Raw genomic sequence first — 18,475 nt, forward strand, 5'->3', positions numbered from 1 at the left:
ATACTCAATCTGAGAGCGAAATAGGTGACATTTCTGAGGCTTCACCTTCAACCCGTACTTTTGCAGCCGGCTGAGTACCTGTCCCAACCGCTTCAGGTGGTCCTCGAAGGAGGCGGCATAGACGATGATGTCGTCCAGGTAGATCAACGTGGCCTCAAAATTGAGATCCCCTAGACATCGCTCCATCAATCGCTGAAATGTCCCGGGGGCGTTGGCCAGCCCGAATGGCATTCGATTAAACTCAAACAGTCCCATGGGCACTATGAACGCCGTCTTAGCTCTGTCCTCTTCTGACATAGGCACCTGCCAGTACCCACTGGCCAAGTCCAGGGTCGAAAAATATGTTGCTTTACCCAATGCAGACAGAGATTCTTCTATGCGGGGCAGTGGGTATGAGTCTTTAATAGTGCAAGCATTCAATTTACGATAATCCACACAGAATCGTAGTGTACCATCTTTCTTCCGAACCAACACGATGGGGGCCGCCCAAGGGCTTTGACTTTCCCGTATCACCCCTTTTTGTAGCATCTGAGCCAGCAAAGTTTTCACCTCCTGATAGAGTTGTGGCGGGATCTGTCGATATCGTTCTCGGATAGGGGCCGCTCCTGCTGTGGGGATCTCATGAGTGATGGCGGTGGTACACCCAAAGTCGTCCTCATGACTAGCAAATACTTCATGGTACTGTCCCAGCAATGCTTTTACTTGTGAAAGTTGGGCCGCAGTTAGTCCAGAAAGCTCGGCCCGCATCTGCTCCAAAATATTTCGGCCCTTCTCTTGTGTCGAGACTTCGTGGGCCTGTAGGGTTCGTATTGTTACCTCCCCGGGATCCTCGGGGTGTACTCGTAATTGAACCGCAGCAGCGGGCAGCACTTCTTCTAGAGGCTTTACTAGTTTGGCCAGTACAGTCCGTGCTTTCAGAATGATATCTCGGTCTTCAAGGTTAACGCAGCGGACCAGGGCGGTTCCTTTTCGCACCGTAGCGAGGGAACGGGCCACCAGTATGCCAGGAGGTAAGTGCTCTGAGTGACACGGCTCCACCTGCACCTCTACGCCTTCCAAAGGTATCGGGGCCCGAATTGGCAGGGCCACCACTGTCTGTCCAGGAGGCAGCACAAGCAGGGGTGCCGCTGTCGCGATGACCTTGCCCAGAGCCTCACCCTCCTGGCAGTCCCGATGCACCCGCGCACCTCGCACCAGCTGCTGGAATACCTGTCCCTGAGCTGTGCGAGAACCCCACTGCTTCAGTGTCCTTTGTGTGGGATCATTAAGCAACAGGTTACCAAACTCTTTTAAAATATTCATGCCTAGGGTGACGGGGTGTCGTTGATCAGCTTCTCCTTGAGTCAGCACCACCCCTCTGCGGCCGAGGGGTTTACCGCACAACGTCACCTGTACCCACACTACCCCGGCAACCGGAACCGGCAGTTGGTTGGCGGCTACTAGTCTAATCATGGGCCCCCACTGAGGCCTTGCTGCCTCCGGAAAGTTTTGTTGAAAGTACGATGCGGGCATAGTGGTTACTTGTGACCCCGTGTCTACCAGACACCGGACGGCCCGGCCCTCTACTTCTGCCCAAACTTCAGGACACTTTGCTACCAAATCTTTGGGACTTCCACCACCCCTAGTTGTGGTTTTCGGCTCCGAGCGGCGTCCCCCCAGCCCGGAGCCCTTTAGTTTTAATGGCCGCCGGGGTGGGTATCTCCCACGCCGCGGACACTCTCGGGCGAAGTGGCCTGGTTCTCCACACTCATAACACCGGGCCGGTAGAGATTGACCACCTCGCGGAGAGCGTGACCCCCAGGGACCGGGATTAGCACTGGGTCGTCCAGTCTCCGGTTCGGTTCTTCTCTTTACTTCAGCCAACTCGCTCTTTATATTTTTCAATTCACGCTTCATCTCCTCCACCCATTGAGGTTCCTCAACTGTGTTCGAGGAGGCCTCCACACCTCGGACCTTCCCCACGGGGACCGCCATCCCCTGCTCTTGCTCCTGAACCCGTGCCTGACTTCCCACTTCTGAAAAGTCGATTTGGGGATTCATTCTGATCCGTTCCCTTAAAGCCTGCTTTATCAGTGGATCTCGCAGTCCAGTCACCAGTAGGTCACGTAGGGTTATGTCAACAGGTCCTACCCCTACCCCATCTTTTCTTTCAATAGCCGTATGCAACTCTTGGAGTACATTCATATACTGAGTAATCGTCTCCCCTTCTGCCTGCATCCGGCTAAACAGTCGGGTCCTTAACTCTCCCACATTAGTGGGATCCCCGTGGGTCTGTTCCACTATCTGCAACACCTTTTCAAAAGTGTTGCGGTGCCCCGGGGGTTTCAACATCACTGACCTCCGCACCTCCCCGTCTAGGGCCATGAGTGCCACTTCAGCTTCCAGGTCAGGGGTCATTGGGTGCATCCGAAAAAGCCCCCTCATCTGCTCTGTCCAGCTCCATAGCATAGTATTTGAGCCAGAGAATCTAGGCAGGTTGTTCAACATGGCCCCCAATGAGATGCTGGTACGGGGACCCTCATTATTTACAGAGCTTACAGCTCCCCCATGTTCGGGGCTACCACTGTCCGCGCTCGGAGACTGCATCCTGCCGACTACGCCAAGTGTAGGGTTCGAGCAGGCTCACAGGATGCAGTGACGAGACACGAGACTGAATGTGGGGTGAAATATACTTTTATAAGTTTAAAGCCGCAAGGGCTAAACTGCTTCGATGAAACAAAAGGGGAAACACCTATTTGTCCTCGCAGGGACTCGTAAAACAAACATTCAAAACAAAAAGGGTCCTTATACTCTATAATGCACTTAGCCTCCCGGGCGTCGCTCGAGTCCACGAACACTCAGGGATTGCAGATGTGGCTGCCTTGTAATCCAAGATTTCACGGAAGGACTTGGGCTCGTCCGGCCCTGAAGAAACCAAAACGGTGGGGCGCAGCAGGCCCTGAAGGAACCGGAACGATGGGGCGCAGCAGGCCCTGAAGAGACTGGACGGTGGGGCGCAACGGGCCCTGAAGAAACCGGAACGTTGGGGCGCAACAGGCCCTGAAGAAACTGGTCGGTGGGGCGCAACGGGCCCTGAAGAAACCAGTACGATGGGGCGCAACAGGCCCTGAAGAAACTGAACGGTGGGGCGCAATGGGCCCTGAAGAAGCTGGAATGGTGGGGCGCAATAGGCCCTGAAGAAACTGTTCGGGGGGATAAATCTCCCAGGCGTCCGTTTAAAGGCGCTCGTCCCCCAGCCAGGTCATGACGCAGTCCAAAAACATAAAATCTTAACAAACTCTGCTCAGTGTCCCCTCAGTAAGCGGGACAGGGGCTCTGCGGCCGCCTATAGCGAGGTGGCGTCCCCTGATGTCGGTAATGACGGGGTCGCAGCTGTGGGAGAAGACAGGGGGGCAGTGTCCTGGCCACTATACCGGATTGCTGTCTCGTCGCAGCGGTTGCCTGAGATCCCGGTCCTGTCACAGCACGGAGGGAATCAGCGGGCATCAATTTATCTGTATGTATCCGGGGAGGGACTCCCGGGAAGAGTCTCTTATGCGCCGCTCTTCGGACAGTCTCAAATTTTCCTTTGACAGTCTCCTGCCTGTCTCTCTTCCCAACACCGTCAGTTGCCACAGTCCTCCCCCTGCCACACGGCTCTCTCTCTCCTGTCAGGCTCTCTTCCAACTGCCACCTCAGCGCGTCCCCTGCTCCTTTTACCCTCGCCCCGCCCCCTGTTGCCCTGACAACTTCAGTCGCATGTCTCCCTTTGTAATCCCCCTGATGTGGTTTCTTCAACAACCCTGATGGCGGTCCCCCTGGTTCTAGCCCAATCACTGTATGGGGGTCCTCCTCCCCACATCCATACCGGGGATCCCTTTAAGAGGTGCCTGGGGTCAGAACCAGAGCGCTGAGTGGAATTGCCCTAACATCCATACCGGAGATCCCTTTAAGAGAGCCTGGGATCAGAACCAGAGCGCTGAATGGATTTGCCCTGACTTCCTTACCAATGATCCTTTTAATAGAATCCTGGGTCAGAATCAGAGTGCTGAGGGATTTGCCCTAACTTCCATACAGGAGATCCCTTTAAGAGAGCCTGGGGTCAGTACCAGAGCATTTGAAAGCAATTGCCCTGACTTCCATACAGGGGATCCCTTTAAGTCTAGTTTCACATTTGCGTTTAAGGCCGCAGCGGCGGCCTGCGCATGGCCGCCGCTAAGCCCCGCCCCCTGCTATGCCTCCGCCAGTAGCTCCGCCTACGGACGCATGACGCTGCATGCGTCCTGCGTCCCCTATCTTTAGCACTGGGGACACAGGCCGTGCGCAGGCATGCGTTTGGCGGCGCATGCGTCCTTTTGACGCTGCGCCGACCAGCGCCAAACGCAACAGGTTGCAATTTGGTGCGCTCGGCGCAGCGTCAAAAGGACGCATACCTGCGCACGGCCTGCGTCCCCAGTGCTAATGATAGGGGACGCAGGACACATGCAGCATCATGCGTCCGTAGGTGGAGCTACTGGCGGAGGCACGGCAGGGGGCAGGGATTAGCGGCGGCCATGCGCAGGCCGCCGCTGCGGCCTTAAACGCAAATGTGAAACTAGCCTAAGAGAGCCTGGGGTTAGAACCAGAACGCTGAGTGGAAATGCCCTCACTTCCGTACCGGGGATCCCTTTAAGAGGGGCCTGGGGTCAGAACCAGAGCACTTAATGGAATTGCCCTAACTTCCATATCAATAATCCCTTTAATAGAAGCCTGGGGTCAGAATCAGAGCGCTGAGGGATTTACCCTCACTTCCATACCGGAGATCCCTTTAAGAGGAAAGATGTGCCTATGGGATGGAGGATGTGTGATGGGTATATGGGCAGGGAGCTAATGTTTCCGGGGATGCTAGATTTATCCCACTATGTCAGTGTCTGCTGAGGTTTTCTTGAGTGGGAAAACTGTTGCTCACAGCAACCAATCACAGCTCAGCTTCTTTTAAACAGCTCTGGTGAAATGAAAGATGCTTAGTGATTGATTGGTGGTACAAACACACACACATTCAATTTTATATATATAGATGTTGTAAAGATATAGGGATTGTGTAGGACTTAGACCAGTAGAGGGAACACAGTAGAATAGAATAAAATAGGGGATAGTTAGACCAATAGGATTTTGTCTGGTTAGGAGGGGCTAGGAAGAGAATAGGTGGGGAGATCACTGGAGTTAGTCAAGGTGAGCTGGGAGCAAGGACAGGACAGTCGTGTCCAGGGGGGAATGTTAAAGCTGAGAATGGTAGCAGCTAACTTCGTGGGAACAACCCTAATCGTCCGAGGCCTACAGCCTGGTAAGGAATGGAAGAGCCATTTCTCGCCTTCACCTTTTGGAGAGGGAAGTCAGCGGGGAACTCCTGAAGGGGTTTAGTCTGACCGGTAAGGAAGCTGCTCGAACTGGCGGATCCGGTGGATATTTCTGAAAGAGTGAGGGACAGCACAGGGAACAGAATGGTGATATTCTGCAAAGAAACTTGTGCTGTTTCTGTGACGAAACTGGACGAGCTGAGTAAAATTGTTTTGTTGAAGATGAATCTGGACTCTGACTGTCACTGTGTGGTGTTAAAATAAAAGGACCCCCATTAGTGTGGAATGGACCCTGACTTACAAGTGAATGGACTACAGTGTGTTAAAAGGGCGGAGGGCCAGGGTGTGCCAGTACTACCACCGTTAGCCATGACTACCCCCCTGGCTTCCGTTGCACTTGGCGTAGTACGGCAGGATCGGGGTACCTCGCATGCAGAAAGCAGATGTACCCTTACTATGGCAAAGATGGCGGAAAATGGCGCAGAGACTGAGGACAACTACAGCTCCTTGCCGACTACCACCTGGCCTCCATTGCATAAACACACAGGGCACTTGGTTTGCATTGTTCTGATTAAAAAAAGTTAAAGCCATCCTACCGCGACAAGGTGACCCCATTGGGACAGTCCCTAACTCTTGTATTTAGCAGACGTAACAATAGACGGGACAGAGCAGGACCGGGGCCCGACTGTGCAGACACCTGTCCGTGGATCGCTGTGTAAACTAAATGCAGAGCCCAAGAGGGAGCCACCCGCTGTATGTACAGAGCGAAACTGCTAAGTGCTTACTACCACAGCACAGTGCTTGTGGCTCACTTATCTTGGTTTTGGTTTAGTTTTTTTGCACTTTGTACAAACAATGTTCATGGCTCACCCAGATACTGATGATGGAGGTGACGGGCGGACACCAGATACTGAAGATGGAGGCAACAGGCGGTCACCAGATACTGATGATGGAGGTGACAGGCGATCACCAGATACTGATGATGGAGGCGACATGTGGTCACCATACACTGATGATGGAGGAGACAGGCGGTCACCAGATACAGTAATAATAATAATAATAATAATAATAATAAATTTTATTTTTATAGCGCCGACATATTCCGCAGCACTTTACATTTCTCCTCCATCATCAGTACTGATGATGGAGGAGACAGGTGGTCACCAGATACTGATGTCGGAGGAGACAGGCGGTCACCAGATACTGATGATAGAGGCGACGGCGGTCACCAGACACTGATGATGGAGGTGACAGGTTTTGGTTTAGTTTTTTCGTACTTTGTACAAACAATGGTCGTGGCTCACCCAGATACTGATGATGGAGGTAACGAGGGGTCATCAGATACTGATGATGGATGTGACAGGCGATCATCAGATACTGATGATGAAGGAGACGGGTGGTCACCATACACTGATGATGGAGGAGACAGGGGGTCACCAGATACTGATGATAGAAGTGACGGCGGTCACCAGATACTGAAGGTGAAGGTGACAGGCAGTCACCAGATACTGATGATTGAGGTGACGGGCGGTCACTAGATACTGATGAGAGGTGACAGGGGGTCACCAGATACTGATGATGGAGTACAGGTGGTCACCAGATACTGATGATGGAGGTGACAGGTGGTCATCAGATACTAATGATGGAGAAGGCGGGCGGTAACCAGATACTAATGATGGAGGTGATGGGCGGTTACATGATAATGATGATGGATGTGATGGGTGGTCATCAGATACTGATGATGGAGGAGAAAGGCGGTCACCAGATACTGATGATGGAGGTGATGGGCGGTAACCAGATACTTATAATGAAGGTGACGGGCGGTCATCAGATACTGATGATGGAAGTGGCAGGTGGTCTCCAGATAGTGATGATGGAGGTGACGGGCGGTCACCAGATTCTGATGATGGAGGTGATGGGCAGTTACAAGATAATGATGATGGATGTGATGGGCGGTCATCAGATACTGATGATGGTGGAGAAAGGCGGTCACCAGATACTGATGATGGAGGTGACGTGCGGTAACCAGATACTTATAATGAAGGTGACGGGCGGTCATCAGATACTGATGATGGAAGTGGCAGGTGGTCTCCAGGTAGTGATGATAGAGGTGACGGGCGGTCACCAGATTCTGATGATGGAGGTGACGGGCAGTCACCAGATACTGATGATGGAGATGACGGGCAGTCACCAGATACTGATGATGGAGATGACGGGCAGTCACCAGATACTGATGGGACTCAGAATTATTCACTTTCTTTTTATAAATTAACAAGATGTAAACTATTATCACTTCCATTTGTTGAATCCTTCTGACATTGCAGCCACTTTGGCACAGTACTGTATATTGGGTCATCTTTATGTATATACATGGATGCATCGGTAATGTGCATGAACTGTAGAGAGCATGCCGCCTCTCGGTGCACGGTTTGCTGGCAGTGCCGCACCCTAAGCCATGCCTCACCTTGTATCGCTTGCTGCTGTGTCTTTCCACACATGATCCATTCAGGCAGAACTTGCCATCACTGCAGCTGGTACCGTCCGCCCAAGGGAAATGTCGTGTCTGGCACACCAGCTGCCCACGGGCTCGGCCTGTGCACCACAGCTTGGTGCAGTACTGCATATAGGGGCAAGGCTTGGATCCCAGACCAAAGGCGAGCTCACACTGTCGGTTCAGGCTGTAGCTGATCCCCGGGAGCTCTTCTGGAAATGATATTGGCTTTGCCGGCTCATCCAGGAGACAATCACCTAAACCAAAGGAGAGGTAGAAGTAACACCTGAAAGAACAGAAGAGGTTGCAAAGTGGTGGACGCTTCTCCATACTGTATACGGTACCCGGTATACAATGCGGAGCCATCTATAAGTATATACGCTGTGATATTCATGACTGATACCCGCAGGAGGACGGAGCAGGATATGTGGTACCAGTTCAGGTGAGTCTCTATCCTGCAGGTAGGGCTGGCTGCTTTTCTCACTTGCAGTACCACTTTCCACCACTCTTTATCGCACATCTTTTCCATAGATCCCAATGAAAGTGCGCCACCAGCAGCATAATCAGTAAGAATATTGGATCTCCAGTGTGAACTCTGCAACCTACAACTTTACAGGAACAGCTGCTACTGCCAATAATTACCTGTAGTATCGGTATAGGTGGAGCTGCCATTGAGGGGTTAGTCTACTGATCTCATTTTCCCATCTCATGACCCCTAAAATGAAGGAGCCGTCACCCCAGTGTCGAGTCACTCCCTCAGACTCCACCCGTCAGTACATTAAATCCAGATCTCGTGTTAAGTTTACAAATGCAACCAGATGCCAAGAGTAAACTGTTTAAAGAGGCGTCAGAGCCGAGTCAGAGCGTGCACTAAACCATTCAGCTGTGGAAACCATTAGGGACTGGACCCAGCTGTCAGTGTACTCCTCACTTCACAGCCCAGTGCCTCCTAAACTTGGGCCAGATCACTCCTCACCGCCACACCCTGCACAGCACTGCCCTTCCTATAGGGCCTCGTACAAACCTCCCCCAACAAGCAATGGCTGTCAGTAGAAGTATCTGTATGGCAACATGGGCATCATCACACATCATCCTGTGGCCCCTGCTGTACTGTACAGTGGTTACTGAGGGCCCATAGCAAGTCCTGTACCACCAATGTAATACACAAACCTATATGTAGGAGGCCTCAGTCCCGGGGCCCAGAGTAGTCTCTGCTCACCATTGGGTCACTCATTTATGGAGAATGATCCTCACCATGCCCATTGTCCAGGAAGTCTGTAATGATGGCAGCACTGCACCCAGACCATGGATTGGATCGGTCAATCTGGATCAATGTGGGCGACATCATGTGGTTTTCCTTCAACTTCCCGAACACCTCCTCGCAGGCCTTGACATTGTCATGTGGCATGTTGAACACGTGACCTATGGAGAGGAGAATGCAGTCAGGGAAGGAGACAGTGAGACTTTTATAGCTGCCTTATTTATGGCACTGCAAATCTGATGAAATGGGATATTGAGCAATTGTGATTTACTTCCCTCATCCTGCAGTTATTTTTTTTCCCTAAATTGTACAAACATGTGTAATGTATTTGATGAGGAGGAGGGGAGGCTGCGAATCCTGGGAGATAGGAGGAATTCTCTACATTATTAGGGGATGATCAGTCCACAATTCAAGGACAACAAAACTTAAGTAAAAGAAGAGAAAATGAATGCTCCTTCTCCTCAATAGCTGGGTGGTACTACCATGGGTACAAGGATAAACCCAAAAATGCAAGGGAAAAATCACACAAGCACAGGCGCGACACTCACACAGAATGTATATAACTGACATACATGTTCAGCATTGATCTTCAGTGATGTCCATGCGCATAACGCCATCTCTGCTTCCATTACTCTAGAGCTGCCAATCATGGAGCTGCATCATAACCCCAGTCAGGTATCATGGAGGAACCTTTCACCCTAAAATAAAACAATGTCTCCAAGAAATAGAAATCCCTGATCTTTTTCTACCCTCAAGAAAAACAACAATTCTGTTCAGCTGTTTTCAAGCAATTTATGCTTCATCTAAGTGACAGCAGGAAACTGGCAGGTATGGCAGGTACTGCAGAAGTGGTCACTTTCCCAGACTCTAGTGTGGCAATGTTTGGCAGGTGAGCGATTCAAAAGCATCTGCCAAGCAGATAAATTCTTTTGGATTTTATGTTCGCCTTCTTGAGAAGAGGAAGAATAGAATGAAGAAAATAATTTGAGATGCACAAATGGAGGTTTTTGATTGTTCTAGGTGGATATACATGGATGTGAGTCCCTCACATTTAATCCATGTGTAGAAGTATCCTGTTGATGTAGTCACAGCCATGCCCTTCCAACTCATCACTGGGATACACCATGTTGGATGAGGGAAGACTAGAGAAAACAGGAAAAAAGTGAAATATGTTCAGTCTTATGCAGGATCACTGCACCTGTAACTCGTACGTGGAAGATATGTGTTGTTATGTATGTGACCAGTCAGCACATTATTATTCTTTTTCTTTACTTTGTCGTATTAATTGTCATGATCTCAGTGCAGGTTTTGACCTGCACGTCAGGGGTTAATGTCTTGAGCTCAGTGCAGGCTTGACCTGCACGCGGGGGGTTAATTATTGTAGCCTCTCTTTGGCTCAAGGAGAGCTTCTTATAGCCCTGGGAGACTCCAATCCCTGTCAGTTATACTTTTGCCTTTGGCCGAGTGTGGTGACCCCTGTGTGCCTGTGCCTTCTGATTGTCTTCTAGCTTGCTTACATGGTTCTGACCCGGGTCTGTCCCCTGTTGTGAGTTTGTCTCTTGATTCTGCACTGTTTATCTGCTTCTCTGGTTTCTGACTCATTGCCTATGTCCTGACTAGTCTCTGATTGCCCATCTTGTACTGTGCTGCTATATCCGTGTATGACTCATTGCTTATGTTCTGACTACACTCTGCTTGTCCCTCTGGTACCGCGCTGCCCTCTCTGTGTATGACCCCCATTTGTCTGATTTTAGGATCCCTGTAGTAGAATCCTGCACTTATCTCCAGCAGCAGGATGCTAAGCCCCGCCCCCTGCAGTCACATGATCGTAGGTCCTTCACTGCTTTCTACCTTCAGTGACACAGGTCCTGTGAGCCTGGAGCATGCATCGTCACCACTGCTGCCCCGCTCCACAGGTATCTTTGGGCACAGGTTTGTACTCAGGACATGCGCACTGGCTCGGTGAGCAAGTGCAGTGCGGTGTTCCTGACATTAATATTACTTATGCCTGGATGTTTCATTCTGCTCTCTCCTAACTTAATGGAGGTGGAGAGATCTGCACATTTGCATAGAAAAATTAGCTCTTAGCTTGCAGATATGGAACCCTATGTTTGTGTTTTGTGAACTAGTGACCATGCATCAGGGGTGTGAATAGACCCCATGACGGGACCTTATATCAACTAGTGAAGGCCCTCACTAACTGTCAATGGCTGTAAGATGCAGAATCCATGCACCTAGAAATCCCTGTATGAATCCTGTAGAGACTAATTATTAAAAGGCACAGTGCTCCCGGCCCTCTATGGCCACTATGGTTTTGCTGCTGTACTGAATATTGCCAGAGATTTGATGGAGGTCACTGACACACTTTTCTGAGTGCAGATGTAAACAATTTAGTGACGTGTTTATAAAGAATAAATTCTTGCAGATCAGAATACAAGAATTACTAAGCGCCACAATGGCCACAGATGAGAAAGAATGGAGGTGTCTCTATATTTGTGAGGTGCTACAGAGTTTCTTCACTGTGTAAAAATACCAAACCTTCAGCTGTGATTCAGTGTTATTTGCTATTTTCCATGTGCTCATCCCTGTGTAAGACAAGGTGGCATCACTCCACGGCCTGCGGATCACTGCAGGAAGGCTCCGCTCACACCATGTCATTCACAGCTACGCAACTCTATAAGGGCGGTTTCACACGTCCAGATAATTCCGGTACCGGAGCTATCCGTGTCTCCGTGTGGATACGTAGGCTATCCGTGTGTGATCCGTGTGCTATCCGTATCTCCGTGTGTACCATCCGTGTGTGATCTGTATGCTGTCCGTGTAGTGAAATAATTGGTTTCAATATTAACCCTATGACTCCTAAAAACGCACACGGATGGCACACAGACGCCATCCGTGTGCAGTACGTGTTTACACGGACCCATTGACTTGTATGGGTCCGTGTGATCCGTGCTGTTGCACAAAAACGGACATGTCAGCTTGTTTTGCACACGGACACACGGTCCATGAAAACACGCTGACATCTGCATAGACACATGCATTAGAATGTGTCTACGTGTGTCAGTGTCTCCGGTACGTGAGAAAACTGTCACTACATGTACCGGAGACACTGACGTGTGAAACTGGCCTAAATCATGACAATATCTGTTAGTCCATCCCCCACTCACAGTAACAGACACACAACGAGAAGAGATTTTCCTTTTACCATATACAGTACTTCATTTTTTGTCCATGTTTTTGTATAAGAAGACTGGTGCAATTAACATTCATTGTGCACAAGGGAAACTATTCACTCCCTCAAGTCACTATGTAGTAGATGCATCTCATCTGGCAATTGGATTTGCACATTTGGATGTTGCAATTGGCCTCCCCTTTGTAAAATTGTTTGAGATGTCAAGACTATGGCCCATGGCTCAGTGGGTAGCACTGTACAATATGCAGTGCAGCATGACGGCTCAGTGGTTAGCACTGTACTATATATAAGGATGCTAAATGGCTCAGTGGTTAGCACTGTACTTTATATAGGGATGCACGATGGCTCAGTGGTTAGCACTGTACTATATATAGGGATGAACGATGGTTCAGTGGTTAGTACTGTACTATATACAGGGCAGCACAAAGGCTCAGTGGTTAGCACTGTGCAATATACAGGGCAGCATGATGGCTCAGTGGTTAGCACTGTACTATATATAAGGATGCACAATGCCTCAGTGGTTAGCACTGTACTATATATAGGGATGAACGATGGCTCAGTAGTTAGCACTGTACTATATATAGGGATGCACGATGGCTCAGTGGATAGCACTGTACTATATATAGGGATGCACACTGGCTCAGTGGTTAGTACTGTATGATATATAGGGAAGCATGATGGCTCAGTGGTTAGCACTGTACAATATATAGAGATGCACAATGGCTCAGTGGTTAGCACTGTACTATATTCAGGGCAGCACAAAGGCTCAGTGGTTAGCACTGTGCAATATACAGGGGAGCATGATGGCTCAGTGGTTAGCACTGTACTATATATAGGGATGGGCAATGGCTCACTGGTTAGTACCGTACTATATATAACGGTGCACAATGGCTTAGTGGTTAGCACTGTACTATATATAGGGATGCATGATGGCTGAGTGGTTAGCGCTGTACAATATATAGGATGCGCAATGGCTCAGTGGTTAGCACTGTACTATATACATGGCAGCACAAAGGCTCTGTGGTTAGCACTGTGCAATATACAGGGCAGCATGATGGCTTAGTGGTTAGCATTGTGCTATATATAGGGATGGACAATGGCTCAGTGGTTAGCACCGTACTATATATAAGGATGCACAGTGGCTCAGTGGTTAGCACCGTACTATATAAAGGGATGCACAATGGCTCAGTGGTTAGCATTGTACTATATAAAGGGATGCACAATGGTTCAGTGGTTAGCACTGTACTATATATAAGGATGCATGATGGCTCAGTGGTTAGCACTGTACAATATACAGGGCATCACAATGGCTCAGCGGATAGCACTGTACTTTATATAGGCATGCACAATAGCTCAGTGGTAAGCAATGTACTATATATAGGCATGAACGATGGCTAACTAGTTAACATTGTACTATACTGTATACAGGGCCGCACAATGGCTCAGTGTTTATCACTGTACTATATATAGGGATGCATGATGGATCAGTGGTTAGCACTGTACTATATATAGGGCAGCACAATGGCTCAGTGGTAAGCACTGTACTATATATAGGGCAGCACAGTGGTTTAGAGGTTAGCACTGTACTATATACAGGGCAGCAAAATGGCTCAGTGGTTAGCACTGTACTATATATAGGGATGGACGATGGCTCAGTGGTTATCACCGGGATCCTGGGTTAAAACATCTGCAAGGAGTTTGTATGTTCTCTTATTTTCATGGTTTTCCTAGGGGTTCTCCAGTTTCCTCACACACTACAAAGAATGATAGTGAATGTAGATTGTGAGCCCCGATGGGGACAGTGATGGTAATGAAGCTGTGGAATTAGTGGCGCAAATTAGGGAATAATTCATAATAATGATCTGCTCAAAACCCAGACTGAAGTTCTCACTGAGATTCTGTGATTTGCTCATCCATACCAAAATAACCAAGTGCATAATTATTCACTCTCCTATGATGGCACACAGAAGTCATAACTTTCCGCCTTACACTAAGTACAGATGTGTACTATATGTGACGGCGTTAACACATGTGAGGTGTGAATCTTTTATATTTAGGCGCTGTACACAATGTGCCGCTGATCTGGTCACAGGATCTATCATTTCCAGAAATGTTATGGACCAGACTGGGCTTAATCTGCCCTGACACGGACACAAGAGTTGGACTTGAGCACTTACAGGTGAAACCAGAAGTTTCCACCCACTATATAAAAGACACCTCTGCATGTTTCTCTCAATATCTGACATGAAATCAGAATAAACCTTTCCCGTTTTAGGCCAATTAGGATTACCATAATTAGTAATATTTGCCAAATGCCAGAATAATGAGAGAGAGAGAATGTTTAAGGCATCTTTATTACTTACTGCAAAGTCAAAAGTTTCCATACATCTCATTACTATTTGGTACCTTTGCCCTTACACTGAATGACTTGGGTGAGACGATTGGGACCTCCTTCCACAAGCTTCTTGGAATTTGGGCCCTTTACTCCTGACAACACTGGTGTAACTGATGAAGGTTTGTAGGTCACCTTGCTCGCACCGGCCTTTTCAGCTTTCACAATACATTTTCAGTAGGATTGAGATCAGGGCTTTGTTTGTGATGGCCACTCCAAAACATTGACTTTGTTATCCTGAAGTCACTTTGCTGCCATTTTGGCAGTATGCTTGGGGTCATTGTCCATTTGGAAGACTTATTTCCACCCAAGCTTTAACTTCCTGGCTGATGTCTTCAGATGTTGCTTCAGTATTGCCACATAATCTTCTTTTCTCATGATGCCATCTATTTTGTGAAGTGCACCAGTTACTCCTGCAGCAAAACAACCCCACAACATGATGCTGCCACCCCCGTGTTTCACAGTTTCTTAGGCTTCCAAGCTTCTCCGTTTTTCCTCCAAACGTAACAATGGTCATTATGCCCAAAAAGTTCAATGTTAGTTTCATCAGGCCACAGGACATGCCTCCAAAAATTAAGGTCTTTGTTCCTGTGTGCATTTGCAAACATTAATCTGACTTTATGTTTCTTTTGTAGTAATAGCTTCTTCCTGGCAGAGTGGCCATTCATCCCATGTTGATACAGTACTCGTTTCACCATGGATATTGACACAATCTTACCAGTTTCCATCATCATCTTTACAAGGTCTTTTGCTTTTGTCCTTGGGTTGATGTGCACATGTCGGACCAAAACACGTTCATCTCTGGGACACAGAACCTGTCTCCTTCCTGAGCTGTATGATGGCTGGACATTCCCATCTTATTTGTACTTGCGTATAATTGTTTGTACAGATGAACAAGGCACTTTTCATAAAACCATATGGAACTTTTTTTTATGGACTTCGTGCGCTGCCAAACAACGGACACAATTCCAATTAAGATGAAAGATTATTGTTTTATTCCCAACGCATTTCAAAGTAATAGTTACTTTTTCCTCAGGGGATGACAGACATCATCAGATGTGTCAGAGGGTGGTCTGTGTTGGCACGGTAATAAATTGTGTTATTTCCAACTTTACAGAAGGATGATAACACCATAGAAATGATAAAAATAATAGGCAAAATTGTTTGGTGAATTGGAACGCCCGGGGTTAAAATTTCGCCTCACAACATAGCCTATGACGCTCTCGGGGTCCAGATGTGTGACTGTGCCAAATTTTGTGGCTGTAGCTGCGACGGTTCAGATGCCAATCCCGGACATACACACATACATACACATTGAGCTTTATATATTAGACTAGCTGAAGAGCCCGGCGTTGTCTGGGCATAGTAACCAACTGTGGTTAGTTATAGCAAATTATAATGATTATATTGCACATAAAAACACTTCACATCATATATTCAACACTATAGATTTGCAACACAAATTAACTAAACGATTACCCAAGTATTGATAGTATTTTATTTTCAACTCATTCAAGAGCCTTTTGATAAACATGTGTATCTGTGTATCTAACCCTATCCTGTGTGATGTCTGTTGAGCTGTGTACCTAATCCTCTCCTGTGTGATACTTTCTGCTGAGCTGTGTATATAATCCTTTCGTGTTACTGAATGCTCAGCCGTGTATCTAATCCTATCCTGTGTGATACTGTCTGCTGAGCAGTGTATCTAATCCTATCCTGTGTGATACCGTCTGCTGAGCCGTGTATCTAATCCTATCCTGTGTGATACTGACTGCTGAGCCGTGTACCTAATCCTATCATGTGTGTTACTGACTGCTCAGCCGTGTATCTAATCCTATCCTGTGTGATACCGCCTGCTGAGCCATGTATCTAATCCTATCCTGTGTGATACTAACTGCAGAGCCGTGTATCCAATCCTATTCTGTGTGATACTGTCTGCTGAGCCGTGTATCTAATACTATTCTGTGTGATACTGTGTGCTGAGCTGTGTATCTAATCCTATCCTGTGTGATACTGTCTGCTGAGCTGTGTATCTATTCCTATCCTGTGTGATACTGACTGCTGAGCTGTGTATCTAATCCTATCCTGTGTGATGCTGACTGCTGAGCTGTGTATCTGATCCTATCCTGTGTGATACTGACTGCTGAGCCATGTGTCTAATCTTCTCCTGTGTGATACTGACTGCTGAGCTGTGTATCTAAAGTAATCCTATGTTGTGTGATACTGACTGCTGAGCCGTGTGTCTAATCCTCTCCTGTGTGATACTGACTGCTGAGCTGTGTATCTAATCCTATCCTGTGTGATGCTGACTGCTGAGCCGTGTATCTAATCCTATTCTGTGTGATACTGTCTGCTGAGCCCTGTATTTAATACTATTCTGTGTGATACTGTGTGCTGAGCTGTGTATCTAATCCTATCCTGTGTGATACTGTCTGCTGAGCCGTGTATCTATTCCTATCCTGTGTGATACTGACTGCTGAGCTGTGTATCTAGTCCTATCCTGTGTGATACTGACTGCTGAGCTGTGTATCTAATCCTATCCTGTGTGATACTGACTGCTGAGCCATGCATCTAATCCTCTCCTGTGTGATACTGACTGCTGAGCCGTGTATCTAATCCTCTCCTGTTTGATACTGACTGCTGAGCTGTGTATCTAATCCTATCCTGTGTGATACTGACTGCTGAGCCATGTGTCTAATCCTCTCCTGTGTGATACTGTCTGCTGAGCCATGTATCTAATCCTCTCCTGTGTGATACTGACTGCTGAGCCATGTATCTAATCCTCTCCTGTGTGATACTGACTGCTGAGCTGTGTATCTAATCCTATGTTGTGTGATACTGACTGCTGAGCCGTTTGTCTAATCCTCTCCTGTGTGATACTGACTGCTGAGCAGTGTATCTAATCCTATCCTGTGTGATACCGTCTGCTGAGCCGTGTATCTAATCCTATCCTGTGTGATACTGACTGCTGAGCCGTGTACCTAATCCTATCATGTGTGTTACTGACTGCTCAGCCGTGTATCTAATCCTATCCTGTGTGATACCGCCTGCTGAGCCATGTATCTAATCCTATCCTGTGTGATACTAACTGTAGAGCCGTGTATCCAATCCTATTCTGTGTGATACTGTCTGCTGAGCCGTGTATCTAATACTATTCTGTGTGATACTGTGTGCTGAGCTGTGTATCTAATCCTATCCTGTGTGATACTGTCTGCTGAGCTGTGTATCTATTCCTATCCTGTGTGATACTGACTGCTGAGCTGTGTATCTAATCCTATCCTGTGTGATGCTGACTGCTGAGCTGTGTATCTGATCCTATCCTGTGTGATACTGACTGCTGAGCCATGTGTCTAATCTTCTCCTGTGTGATACTGACTGCTGAGCTGTGTATCTAAAGTAATCCTATGTTGTGTGATACTGACTGCTGAGCCGTGTGTCTAATCCTCTCCTGTGTGATACTGACTGCTGAGCTGTGTATCTAATCCTATCCTGTGTGATACTGACTGCTGAGCCATGTATCTAATCCTATTCTGTGTGATACTGTCTGCTGAGCCCTGTATTTAATACTATTCTGTGTGATACTGTGTGCTGAGCTGTGTATCTAATCCTATCCTGTGTGATACTGTCTGCTGAGCCGTGTATCTATTCCTATCCTGTGTGATACTGACTGCTGAGCTGTGTATCTAGTCCTATCCTGTGTGATACTGACTGCTGAGCTGTGTATCTAGTCCTATCCTGTGTGATACTGACTGCTGAGCCATGCATCTAATCCTCTCCTGTGTGTTACTGACTGCTGAGCCGTGTATCTAATCCTCTCCTGTTT

The 18,475-nt window shown here is 47.9% G+C and overlaps 1 protein-coding gene across 1 annotated transcript in view; it reads right to left on the reverse strand.

The window, feature by feature from the left end:
- ADAMTS15 (ADAM metallopeptidase with thrombospondin type 1 motif 15) overlaps positions 1-18,475 on the reverse strand; it is a 145,765-nt gene that overhangs the window by 29,770 nt on the left and 97,520 nt on the right. The window contains exons 3-4 of the mRNA XM_073570054.1: positions 9,061-9,228; positions 7,780-8,063 (exon numbers count right to left, since the gene is read on the reverse strand). Of these exons, the coding sequence (XP_073426155.1) occupies positions 7,780-8,063; positions 9,061-9,228 (452 nt within the window). The remainder of the gene's footprint in view (positions 1-7,779; positions 8,064-9,060; positions 9,229-18,475) is intronic.

This window comes from Dendrobates tinctorius, unplaced genomic scaffold (assembly GCF_039654945.1).
Source record: "Dendrobates tinctorius isolate UK_male_01 unplaced genomic scaffold, ASM3965494v1 ptg000028l, whole genome shotgun sequence".
NCBI lineage: Eukaryota > Metazoa > Chordata > Amphibia > Anura > Dendrobatidae > Dendrobates > Dendrobates tinctorius.